The sequence below is a fragment of the Pogona vitticeps genome, chromosome 6 (assembly GCF_051106095.1).
Source record: "Pogona vitticeps strain Pit_001003342236 chromosome 6, PviZW2.1, whole genome shotgun sequence".
Taxonomy (NCBI): Eukaryota; Metazoa; Chordata; class Lepidosauria; order Squamata; family Agamidae; genus Pogona; species Pogona vitticeps.
Genome location: NC_135788.1, coordinates 6,037,516 through 6,050,528, shown reverse-complemented (window position 1 = coordinate 6,050,528; position 13,013 = coordinate 6,037,516). Strand labels below are relative to the sequence as shown.

At 41.7% G+C, this 13,013-nt stretch overlaps 1 protein-coding gene across 3 annotated transcripts in view; it reads left to right on the top strand.

The window, feature by feature from the left end:
• The window catches only part of WDR48 (WD repeat domain 48), a 30,386-nt gene that overhangs the window by 6,592 nt on the left and 10,781 nt on the right, over positions 1 to 13,013 (top strand). For 2 of the 3 annotated variants that reach the window (XM_073002841.2, XM_078378165.1), the window contains exons 2-11: positions 1,423 to 1,563; positions 2,268 to 2,346; positions 3,898 to 3,980; positions 4,889 to 5,018; positions 5,792 to 5,880; positions 6,998 to 7,099; positions 7,976 to 8,200; positions 9,288 to 9,362; positions 10,316 to 10,418; positions 11,507 to 11,604. In XM_073002841.2, coding sequence (XP_072858942.1) covers positions 1,423 to 1,563; positions 2,268 to 2,346; positions 3,898 to 3,980; positions 4,889 to 5,018; positions 5,792 to 5,880; positions 6,998 to 7,099; positions 7,976 to 8,200; positions 9,288 to 9,362; positions 10,316 to 10,418; positions 11,507 to 11,604 — 1,125 coding nt within the window. Of the gene's footprint in view, positions 1 to 542; positions 826 to 1,422; positions 1,564 to 2,267; positions 2,347 to 3,897; positions 3,981 to 4,888; positions 5,019 to 5,791; positions 5,881 to 6,997; positions 7,100 to 7,975; positions 8,201 to 9,287; positions 9,363 to 10,315; positions 10,419 to 11,506; positions 11,605 to 13,013 lie in introns of those variants that run through there. The other variant, XM_078378164.1, reaches the window with a different exon arrangement.

Sequence of the window (13,013 nt, the reverse complement as noted above, 5' to 3'; positions counted from 1 at the left end):
ATATTTTAGTATGGAAAATGAAGACATGTGAATTGGTAATTTTGTGTGGAAACTGAATAGTTATATGTGTGGGTATCATCTGCTTTCAAAACCATATTTGGAAGTCTGACTTATAGCTAGCTAAGCTGCTTTTGCCCTACAAATTTGATAAGTAATACATTTTTCTAGGAGGGGAAAAAGACAGACAGTTAATTAAAATGCTAAAAGAATTGGCTTATGAAAGGTCCACTTCCTATTGTATTTGCCAGCGACTGGAACAAAAATATGGAACTTGTATTTAGATCATTGAAACTGCGGATGAGATATGATTGAGCAGCTAAATCATTTGTAGTCCAGCTTTTCTTACAGGAGAAATTGCATCCTTGAAATGGCTTGTCCCTCCGACTTAAGAGGCAAAATTTATTTGAACCATCAGATGGATTCTAGGCACCCCCTGGTGTGGGAGAGCAAACCAGAGACCCAGTCTAATTTCACTTTGTGAGATAGCCATTTCTTCCTGTTCTTCTTCCAACTCCTTGTCTTCTCCTCTGCTTTAACAACAGCAGCTGCAGTGCCTTGCTTCTTCTCCGACCTGTCTCACACCTTGAGCTATTCTCCCACCCTCACATTGTCCTCTTCAACACCAGAAGGCAAGGCTGCTTGGCCAGGATGGGGACAACCGGGGCCTGTCAGTGGATTTGCTGAAGCCCTTGAGGGCAATTTACAGGAAGAACAGGCACAGTGCGAGGCTCCACCGCCACTACAGAGAGGAGCTCATACCCCCCAGGAAGTGGAGGGAAGTCAACATTAATAGGATGGAAGAGGGCAGGCAAAAGATGCTGGGAGGTTAGAGAACCAACAGGACTTACATTTACTATGTCTCTCTCTTCCCTTTCAAGGAAATGTTGTTAGTTATTATTTTAGTCAATTATTTTAAGGTATGTGCTATCCATGAATCTTGTTTTAAAACTACACTGGTGTTCCTTTTTTTGCTGCCTGTCACCACAGCAAGTATGGCAGCAAGGAGAACAAAACACAGGCAGAAGAGGGGTACATGTGGGCCAAATTTTGCCAGCCTGATAATCCTGCAAGCCTTCCCTTAAGACAGCAGAGTGCACATGCAGCTGACATGTTAATGCTTTTAATGTGAACTGTCTACAGTTTGTTTGCCATGTGCAAAAGTTGCACACAGATATTGTTGCCTTGTCACCCTCTTAAACAATAGAAATTGTGTGATGGTTCACACAGCTCTCCTTCTGTTACTACACTGCACAAAACATAAGAAAGGTGTAAGTTTCCTTACAGTTTTTAAGTACCTTTGTTAGGCATATGCGTGCATGAGGTGCTTCATGATGTTCTTTCAAACATGGAAAGCATTGAGAAAATGGCTAGAGTGAAATATATCCTTAATGCTTTAATTGGATTGGTGTCAACATGTTTTAGGTCTCCTATGTAATTAGAGATGAGGTGGAGAAGTACAATCGGAATGGAGTAAATGCACTGCAACTGGACCCAGCATTAAACAGACTTTTCACAGCAGGACGAGACTCCATCATCAGGATATGGAGTGTCAACCAACACAAGGTAAATCAGACATTGAAATTAGCTGTAAAAGATGTGCTCAGAGTGTTAGAAATAGGCAAAATAACCGTTGAAGTTTGCTTTTAAAAAAGTAATTAAAGAGTGCCATTTCCTTTTGGCTGTATCTGAGAATACAGAAGCATTTTGTAACGGAATAGTAGTGGCGGAAGGAACTGCAGCTGAATTCAGAGGCTGGCTGACAGTAAATATGCTGACTCCCAGAAGAGGGCCTTCAGATATGCAGATTCATCTAGTTTTCCCAGAGTTAGCATATTGCTTTCTAGAGTACTTACAAGCAAGAATCTTTATGAGATTTTGCCCTCTGGACCAAGGGACAATGAGTAAGTTGCAGCAACAGATTGCAGCTAATTAACAAGATGGGGTCATGTGACTAGTTGCATCCCTACTTGTGGCAGTGTGATTGGTAATTTGTTAATTATTGCAGTTTGCCACCACAACTTGTACAGTTTTACTTACTCCAGAGTAACGTCTCAGTAGGATGCTGCCCACTATATTATAATGGAACTTCAAGTCTAACTTTGTTTATGAATTTACTCTGTGAGGTTCATTGATTCAATTGATTCAGGAAAGTAATTGCTCTGAAACATAGGTAAAGTTGTCTGAGGTCACAAGCAGCTCAAGAGACTGCCTATGAAAAATTGGGATTTTCTTAGGCAGAAGAACTCACAATATCCTTTTAATTCCAGCAAGACCCTTACATAGCATCTATGGAACATCATACAGATTGGGTGAATGATATTGTACTCTGTTGCAATGGCAAAACCTGTAAGTAACATTTTGAACAGTATGTGACATGATGATGATTTTAATATTTTCTGCCTTTTTCCATTCTAGAACTCCAGGTGGCTTACAATGAATGTTTAAAAACAGGTTCCTCTAATAAATTATGTTATTGAAACAGTATTTTAAAAATTCTCAGATTAAAACAGTTGCACAGTTAATACAGCTCAGAAACAAGAACATTTTAGAGTTCCATGTTTGTCAGTATATCATAAAGTTCTGTATTTTTATAATGCTTGGTGTATATTCTCATTTGCAGCTAATGCACTCTCTCAGTAGTTCTAGCAACAATCGTATAAAGTTTGTTAGCCAAATTAATTGGGAAAGTCCTGTTGTATCATGAAAATGCTGAAAATAACTTATACCGTATTTTTCACTCCACAAGATGCACTTCCCCCCCAAAAAAGTGGGGGGGGGAGTGTGTGCGTCTTATGGAGCGAATACTGTAAAAAAAGTTTGAAGTGATAGAAGAAGGAGAGGTGGAGCAGCACGAGACACAGGAATGGATAGAGGAGGGGGAAGTAGGAGAAGAGAGGGAGGAGTCGCGAGAGGGGGAGAAGAGGGGGATAAACGTTTTTCTCATGAGAGAGGAGGGAGGACAGTTGAAAGAAATGGAAATAGTGGTGTTAAGGAAAGACATATAGGAGGAAAGTTATCCGGGGGAAGAAAAGGTGTTTAGAGTGGCGGAAAAACAGCTGCTAAAACCGCCCGCCTAGGTCCTCAAAGCTCCGTCCCCCTTGCCTTTTCCAAGGCAGCCGCAAGGTCCGCCCTACATGGTGGCCCAATGGCCAGCTGAACAGCGAAGCTTTCCCTATGAAGGAGGAAGTCAGGAGGGGTGAGTGACCTTATATGCCCTCCGGATCACCCCTCCTCTCAAGCTGCTCTCACGAGACAGCCTCATGGTCTCGCATGCCATCTGGGGAAGGAGAGCAAAGGCATGCCTTGCTGCTGGAGCCCTGGCCCCGCAGCAGCGCCATCATTCTTATGAGAGAGGAAGGAGGACAGTTGAAAGAAAAGAGTGGTATTAAGGAAAGATGGGTGGGAGGAAAGTGATCCGGGGGAAGAAAAAGTGATTAGAGTGCCGGAAAATCAAGTCGCCGCCTGACTTCCCCCTTGCCCCTCCACGCGCACACCCTTTCACCCCCGATGGCGCCTCAAATGCAAGGCTTGTCTTATAGTCAAGTGCGTCTTATGGAGCGAAAAATACAGTAAATGACATTAAAAATACAGTAAAATGAAATGTGCAAACTAAAACCATTATAAAACTACTCTTGACTAGTGTCATCAGACACTTCTGTGGCATCAGAAGTTATGACAGGGAGTAGTATTTTGGGCTGCCCCATAGACAGGGTTGTAGAGCTGTGGTTTCACCTGCTCTTGTGTATTTTTTATTGGAGTGGTAAGTTTTACTGGGGGATTTAGATTAAATTAGCTTGCAAGGGAAAACAGACTGCACGTTCTAATTTTTGAAGGGTAAAATAGGTGCACTATCTTACTTGCCACAGAATGATAATCTGCTGTAACTTCTCTTTATAGTGATATCGGCTTCATCTGATACTACTGTTAAAGTATGGAATGCACATAAGGGATTTTGCATGTCAACATTAAGGACTCATAAGGTAACAGAACTATATTACAGCGGCTGTTACAACAAGTGACAGCTGCAGTTGTTAAATCAGTAGTGCCAGGTGGCATCGGTAGTCCGCACCGCCTTTTTCCACCTTTGGCGGATTGCCCGGCTGCGACCTTACCGAGACACAGGGGCGCTCACTACCTTAGTACATGCACTTGTAATTTCTAGATTAGACTACTGTAACGCGCTCTACGTGGGGCTTCCTTTGAAGCTGATGCAGAAACTTCAGGTGATGCAGAATGCGGCGGCCAGACTCCTTACTGGAGTGAGAAAATACCAACATATCTCTCCTACTCTGGCCATGCTGCACTGGCTGCCCATCCGTTTCTGCATTGACTTCAAAGTGTTAATGCTTACATATAAAGCCCTAAACGGTTTAGGACCTCAATACTTGGCGGAACGCTTACTCCCAACTAGTTCTACCCGTGTCACCTGCGCGAGCCAGGAGGTGAGGCTGAGGAGCCTGACGCCGAGGGAGGCCCGAAAGGAAAGAACTAGAAACCGGGCCTTCTCAGCGGTGGCTCCTCACCTCTGGAATAACCTACCTCCGGAGATTCGCGCTGCACCCTCACTGGGTACCTTTAAGAACCAACTAAAAACGTGGATGTATAGGCAGGCCTTCCCTTCCAGTTAATCCTGTCCTCTTTCCTTTTTTTCTCTTTATTTGATTTATTTTGTATTTTTCCCATCTTGCAGAATCATTTAATTAATTGTTATAAATTTTTCTTGAACTTGTTATCCTTTATGTTGTAAGCCGCCTAGAGTGGTCGAAATGACTAGATAGGCAGGGTATAAATACAATCAATCAATCAATCAATCAATCAATCAATCAATCAATAAAAGTTGTCTATGCTCTCTCTGGTTTATCACATGTGCCTGCGTATTTTATTTCAGGATTATGTGAAAGCCCTAGCATATGCAAAAGATAAAGAATTGGTAGCATCTGCAGGGTTGGACAGACAGATATTCCTCTGGGATGTAAATACGCTAACAGCACTGACTGCCTCAAATAACACTGTCACAAGTGAGTATCCTGGAAAGTAAGATATTTTTCTCTAAAATGGAGGGGATCTTTTCTAGCCAGCCCTCAGTCTGCTATCCCATATTTGCTGTCCTGATCTGTTGGATAATTTATTGGAATGCTTACAGATAACGAGGATCGCTATTTGAGACTGACCGTTTGGCACTTTGAAAAGGAATGTTGTACCTCTTCTTAGGCTATTAGAAATAACATGAACTAGCATTTAAAAGACGGCAAAGCCAGTTCTGAAATTGACACATAGCCAGACAATTGACCTAAAATGTAGTTCAGCCTTCTGTGGATGAATCAAAGGCATTAAGATCGGGTTGTGTATATTCCTTGAATCTGGACGGAATCTGGGTAAAATAGGTGTTGTCCACAGAAAGTCCTTGTTCCCTTGTGGGCACCTTAAGAAATAAGGCCAACGAGGTGGTAGAGGAGAGGAAAGGCATTGCTGCTGCTGCAACAGTGCCACACAGAGCCTTTCAACCTACGTGTTGCGTTGACTGGCTACCACTGGCTTAGATAGGAGAAAGACACATGGCACACACCCATACTGGGTTCAGATCCCAGGGCATCTCCAAGACCAAGCAAAAAAGGCCCAGCTCAGTGTTGCCATGTTGTTCTTTCCATGTAGTGACGTGGTGGGCTGGAACATGGTATCCACTTGCCATGTGCAGCGGGGTCAAATCCTTTTTGTAGAGGTATTACAGTGGTCGATCAGTTACCCAGAAGACTATTTCAAAATATAGCTAACAATCGTTTGTTTTCAACAGCTTCTTCCCTTAGTGGGAACAAAGATTCTATTTACAGTCTTGCCATGAACCAGATGGGAACAGTCATTGTATCCGGGTCCACTGAAAAGGTAAGGAAGATTACCGTATTTTTGTGTATAAGACTATACTTTTGTCTAAAATCTTTAGACTCAAAATTGAGGGTTGTCTTATACACGGAAGTAAGCTGAGGAGGGAACAAAAACAAGTGGAGGGGAAAGCGGGGATCAAAGCGATCCTACAGCGCTTTGATCCCTTTCCCCCTACACTTGCTAAGCCCCACTTAGATTTCTTAATTTTGGATTAGAAAAGTGGGGGGGGGGGGGCATTTTATACACTGAAAAATACGGTACTTCATGCTTCCTAATCCAGCTTGCTCAAATAGTTGCTGGTGGAGCTTGTAGTCAGCTTCTGCAGATGGATTAATTGATTTTGTTGTTAAACAGGAATTTGAGGATACTAGCCCGCTGGCCTCAGCTCCTGGGCCTAGTTTCATGATCTCCCTTTGTTAAGCGGTTTCCCACCCATAGTTAAGTACTACAGGGAATTAAAGCTTCTGCTTGACCCCTGGAGCAAGTTACTGCCACCCGGTCAAGGTGGTGGTGGGGGAATTCTTTCGTCTGTTACAGGAAAAATAACAGAATCTTCTGGTGCATTAAAAACTAACAAGTTTTATTTGCCTAAAGTTTTATGTAGGTTGTGGCCAACTTCAGTCCAGTCTAGTGGTCTACATTCCTCAAAGACTGAGCCAGATTAAACTTATTAATCTTTAGGGTACTGTAAGATTCTGCAGTATTTGGACTAGAGGGGTCAGTGGCCTGGCCTGGTGGTATAAGGCAGTTTCATTTGTTCATACAGATGAGCTCAGTTGGTATTGTAATAGTTGGTATCTGTCAGTCTACATAAGTACTTTATCCTAGTCATCTCAGTGTCTGAACCAGCCAAGAAATGCTCCAGCAATGGAGTCTAGGTGGCAGTTAAGGTACCCAGAAGAACCCATATCTAGTACCAAATTCAGAATAAGACCTTTCAATGGCAAATCATTTTAAAAATAATGATTTTTTTCTGCTATTCAGATAACTAGTATCAATTCAAAAGGCCTAAATGGAATCAGGTGTAGTTAAAGGCATTAAACATCTGGGTGATTAGATTATCCTTACTTTTGAGATTGTTTTGATACCGGAGGATTTTTCCCCCTCCTCTCAACAGGTTTTAAGGGTATGGGACCCAAGAACTTGTGCAAAGCTTATGAAACTCAAGGGACACACAGACAATGTCAAAGCTTTGCTTTTGAACAGAGATGGCACACAGGTATGCATTTTTAATTAAAAATCTGCTCTCATTTATATCCAGTGAACTCAAGGTGACGTACAAGTTTTTCCTTTGCCCCCAGTTTATTCTCACAATAATCTTGAGGAGTAGGTTTTGCTGAAAGAAAGTGACTAGTCCACGGTCACTACTTCATGGCTAAATAAGGATTTGATCCCAGGTCTCCTAAGTAGGAGTCAACACTCTAACTGCTCTACCACAATAGCTCATTTAATGTAATATTTCTAAGATGTATGGTAGCTGTGCATGGAATATTCTCTTTTGCATGCAGTAATACTTTCCTTAAAATTCTTATTTCAGGACATAGATGTTAGCTTATTAATGTATAAGCAGACTTTTTAGTTCTGCCTTGTTTTAAAAAAATAACCAACTTACAGTGGTGCCTCACTAGAAGAAGTTCATCCATTCCATTGAAATAGCTGTCTTATCAAGACATAGTCTAGCGAAAAGCATTTCCCCATTAATGTGTTCCAATGGGGGAAATAATTGTCGTCCATCGAAAATCACCCATAGGGAAGCCATCTTGCGAAGCCGCCGATCAGCTGTAAAAATCGTTGTCTTGCAAAAAAACTGTCTGCAAAGAACGGACCAAATCATCGTCCAGCGAAATCCCCCATGGGAAAAACCGTTTTGCGAATCGCTATAGCGATCGCAAAAAGTCAACTTCTAGCAAAAAAAATGTTTTGCGGGGTAATCGTCTTGCGAGGTACCACTGTAGTTGTTTTTAGCGGTCTTTGTGTAAATCAGAAGGGGAGAAAGGAACATCTTTTTGGAAAAACTGGATTTTCACATTGTTTTGTTTTTCCAGATAGTGTTTGATATATAATGCCTTTATATTTAACTACCACTCCTTTACAGTGTCTTTCTGGCAGTTCTGATGGAACTATCAGACTCTGGTCACTCGGTCAGCAGAGATGTATAGCTACATATAGAGTCCATGATGAAGGTGTATGGGCACTTCAGGTCAACGAAGCCTTCACGCATGTTTATTCAGGGGGAAGGGACAGAAAGATATATTGTACGGATTTGCGAAATCCTGATATCCGGGTACTCATTTGTGAAGAAAAGGCACCAGTCCTTAAGGTAATATATTTCAATTTTTTAATGCATTTTCATGAAACTTTATTTCAAGAGAGGTTCAAGACAGCTTCTGGCTGTTTTAGATTGCTGTTTTAAAATATATAGTATAAAAATGGCATATTTTTGGAAAAGATACAATTTAATGGCCCTCTTATGTTTTGCTGGTACGTTTCTGTAACATGAAGTTTAGGTACTTAGGTTCTTTTCTTTTCGATCATTGCCCTTTTTTTAAAAAAATGTGCATTCTATGTCCTGACACCATGGAAATATTATTGGAGAGGTTCAGTTTTTTTAAAGAACTGCAGATATCACAAACTCATACATGAATCTGTGTAGTGTTGTATTTAATTTTTTTAAGCACTGTTTTCTGAAATTAGGAATTTTGGTATAACTACTGTATGTGTTCTATGGCCATGTCCATACATTAACTCTACTTGTAGACTAATCCCTCGCTACATTTAACACTCCAGAAAATATTGCTTTTCATAGAGACCTTTCATGACATCCCTTCTTGATTTCATGCCTTGTGTATGGTCTTTTAGCTAGAATTTATGCTTCCTGTGAGTGTTATACTATTTTAATATTTTATAGTCTCTTGCTTTCATTTATAATCCTACTACTGTTGGGTGTTGTTTGTAGTATGTTATAAACCAGCCAGAATAGTGCATTGCAGTAATAGGGTGGTATACTTACTTATTTACTAAATAAATAAATACAATTTTAAAATTCTAGTTTGAACAGTTAGTTGAGCCTTCAGATGTTGCTTCATAAAACTTGATTTTTGCAAGTATTGCGAAGGGATGTGAGCATCTGTGTTAAAACAAGAAATTTGGGTTCATTGAAGTTTTGCTCTGAAATGTGAAACTTCATCCAGAAGATTATGAATGCTGCAGCCCCCTGTGAGTATTCTTAGCATTCTGTGTGAGACAGGTTGCCGTTTTTTTGGTGAAGAGGTAATTAGAACAGGCTATGTTGATCATCTTTTCTGGTGCTCCTGTTTTCTGACCCTGAAGTTTAATTCTGTGCTGGCTTTTATTTCTTCTTGTTACTGATGGAATATGTTCCAACCTTTGGTTTTGTGTATATTTAGATGGAGCTAGACCGGTCAGCTGATCCACCTCCAGCGCTTTGGGTCGCAACAACTAAATCATCTGTGAATAAATGGGTAAGAATTGCATTAGGCTTGTACTCCCCTCTCCCCGTTTTATTTTTACAAAACAAGAAAGAAAGAAAGAAAAAGAAATACAGTGGTGCCCCGCATAGTGAGCACCCCGTTTAACGATGAATCCACATAGCGATGCAGATTTTGCAATCGCAAAAGCGATCGCATTGCGATGTTTTTAATGGTTAAACATCACGTTGTGATGATCGGTAAGCGTTTCGCTTACCGATCTTCGCATTGTAATGTTTAGAAAACAGCTGATCGGTGGTTCCAAAATGGCCGCCCATAGCGTTTTCACGACCTTTCCTCGCTTACCAGGCAGCAAAAATGGCAGCCGGATGGAGGATTTCCGCATAGTGGTGAGTTTCCCCCCCATAGGAATGCATTAAATGTGTTTTAATGCGTTCCTATGGAATTTTTGCCCTGTATAGTGACGATTCCGGATAGCGACAATTTTCCTGGAATGGACTATCGTCGCTATGCGGGGCACCACTGTATTTGCAAAAAGGTGCTTGTTTGCCCATTGATATACAACCTTGGAAGCTCAACAGGCCTGCCCCAATTAGTCTTACTTGAACAGAACTGCTGCATCCTACATCTATAAAAATAATTCTTCATGGTAGCAAAATATACAGTATAGATATGTGTTACATACTGTGATGTGTGTTGCATTGACTTTTACCTCAGTTTCTCTTATTCTCAAACCCTTAAAGCAGCCTGTAAATGTTCATGGGCTTTCATGTAGGCCAAGAGATAAAGACGACTAAATAAGATAGTTCTGTCAGTATGGGTGTGGACTAGATGGCATTCAGTTGAATCGAGCTACAACTCATTTTTGAACCAATTTGTTTACCAAGTAACCTAAGCGCCTTGAAAGAAAAGTAAGAAAGCTGTGTTCGTGTCACAGAGTTGAATCGAGGTACCCTGCCCCTTTTTCTCCTCCTCCTGCTTTCCAGACTTTGAAGGGAATCCATAACTTCAGAGCTTCAGGAGATTATGACAACGACTGTACCAATCCAATCACGCCTCTGTGTACACAGCCTGACCAAGTTATTAAAGGTGAGGTTACTTGGGAATGTTGACTTTGGAGTTGGCAGGGATAAGAATGAACAGGAAAACGAGTAAGATTTCCACGTCTAGTCTTTTGCAGCAGCTTGGTGGTTATTGGTAGAGGTGGGCATGAACCATGCTCTCTTGTCCTTTGGCCAAGCAGGTCTTGGCGCCTACCAGCCCCACCTCCTCTGGAAGCCGCCCATTCGGAGGCGTGGAAGCTGGGACACCTGCGTCTAAGTGGGCAGCTGCTGGAGGAGGTGGGGCTGGTAAACACCGGACACTTGTTCGCACGGAGGACGAGCAGGAACGGATGGTTCAGTGGTTTGTGCCTAGCTCTAGTGATTAGTCTTTTCTGTAAAAGTAAGGCTGATTTCAGGCTTCTGGAAAGCTGCTTCATTTTGCCCAAACTCTGAGATCCACCAGCCATAGCCTGCTGCAAAAGAAATAACTTCTAGAGTTAAAGAATTCTGAATCCAAGAATGTGTTTTTAGAACTAGAACTCAATGGAGCTCACTATCCCCTTTCTTATCAAATAGCCATCATTTCAGGCATTCAACTGTGAGAAACAGGATTCCTTTTATTGTGTGAAATTATTGCTGTGAAATCAGAAATATTTCTCATTGCTTCATCCTGTCCTAAAGGGCCAGCACTTTTATTATCTAAAATCAAAGATGAAATTAAGTAAAATAAAGGAGTACTCGCAGAGTGCAGAAGTTCCAGTCTGAGGGCTTGGGTGTTCTCTAATAGAAACTACGTGCAGGAGGTGAACAAAGTTTCACTCTGATTTGTTTAAAAATTGTCTTTCAATGTATCTCTTTTTATGAGAAACTAACAACTTTGGGAAGCCAGACAGGTTTGACCTACTGTTGACAGATTGCGTAAAAAAATATCCATTAGAATGTTTCTAGAACTGCAAAACATAGATTCCTCTTGTTGTGTTTTAGTTTACATAGAAGCAAAAAAAAAAAAAAAATGAGGATATGATGCAAAATCCTTTCTTTTATTTGGGGCTGCAATTTCCACACATGTTTTTGGTATGTGCTAAATATGCATGGCTTGTCTAATTTCTGGTTCTTTGTTCTCTTGTTGCTAAGGGGGTGCTAGTATTATTCAGTGCCACATTCTCAATGACAAAAGACACATATTAACCAAAGATACCAACAACAATGTGGCCTACTGGGATGTGTTAAAAGTAAGTGAACGTGAAATGACAAATATATGTAACTGGTTTCTTTCAAATTTCTTGGGTCTCTGTGTATGGCAGCTCTGAAGTCCTCACTGGGGTGCCCGTGGGCTACAGCAAGCCCACGTATGCTTCCTTTAGCACTTGCCGGGCTCTTTATGCCATATGATTTTTCTTTTTTTAAAGATCTCTTTAAAATAATTTAAAAACTCCTGGGAAGCTAGCAAGGCTGCAAAGTAGTCATTGTGTTGATCCTTAGCTAGAGGGGGTTGGGGAAGCTTCTGGCCAGTGGGGAGTGAGAGAGATTTTCCCCAGTGCTGCCTTGGGTAGGGGTAGATCCTCCCACTGCAGAGGTGGAAGAGATACCAAGGGTCGCCTCACCCAATCTGCTGCCAATACAGTGGTGCCTCGCTAGACAGTTACCCCGCATGACAGTTTTTTCCCTAGACATTGACTTTTTGCAATCGCTATAGCAATTCGCAAAACAGCGATTCCTATGGGGGAATTTTGCTGGACAATGTTTGGTCCCTGCTTCGCAAAACGATTTTTGCTAGACGGACGATTTTGACAGCTCCCTCTGTGCTCGCAAACAGGTGTTTTCCGGACCTAAGCTTTGCAAGACAGCGATTTAAACAGCTGATTGGTGATTTGCAAAGTGCCTTTCCTATGCCCGATCTTCGCTAGACGACGATTCTTCCCCATTGGAACGCATTAAACAGGTTTCAATGCATTCCAATGGGGAAATGCTTTTCACGAGACGACGATTTCGCTAAACAGCGATTTCAGTGGAACAGATTATGATTGTCTAGCGAGGCATCACTGTACTGGAGTTCCCCCTCTCAAGCATCCCTGAGTGGTGGCTGTCCAGCCTGCCAATGAAGCAGTGGCCACCCCAGAAACTCCTACCATCAGGATGTTTTTCCTAATGTTTATATTCCCCTCGTGTTTTGCCTTTGTGTCCTTCTGCAGAGATGCAGTTTGCCTAATTTGTTCTTTGGGGGGAGCGACTAAACAATTTTGGCATTTATCGCTCAGATTCTGCCTTTGCCTGATAGTCTGGACCAATTTCAACATGAGCATTTATATTTTATGTTTTAATGTAGCACACACACGCCGTCCGGAGCGCTCTGCTTATTGGCGTGGCCTAAAAGTGCAATACACTTGTTTGCCCTCAGTTAAATGGGATGTTGGACCAGAAAACATGATTCAGTGCAGTGGCTTTGCATTTGGATCCCATTCCAGTTTTGTACTTAGTATAAGAAACATGCGCCCATATTCTTCCACTTAGGTACTTCTTTGTTTCCATTTTGCCTCTTGAGAGAAATGGGCATTTTGTGATTGGCCACGCCCACCACAGCCATTATTTGATCAGTGTCTCCATGAAATGCACCCACTATTCCAAACAAATAATATTACAC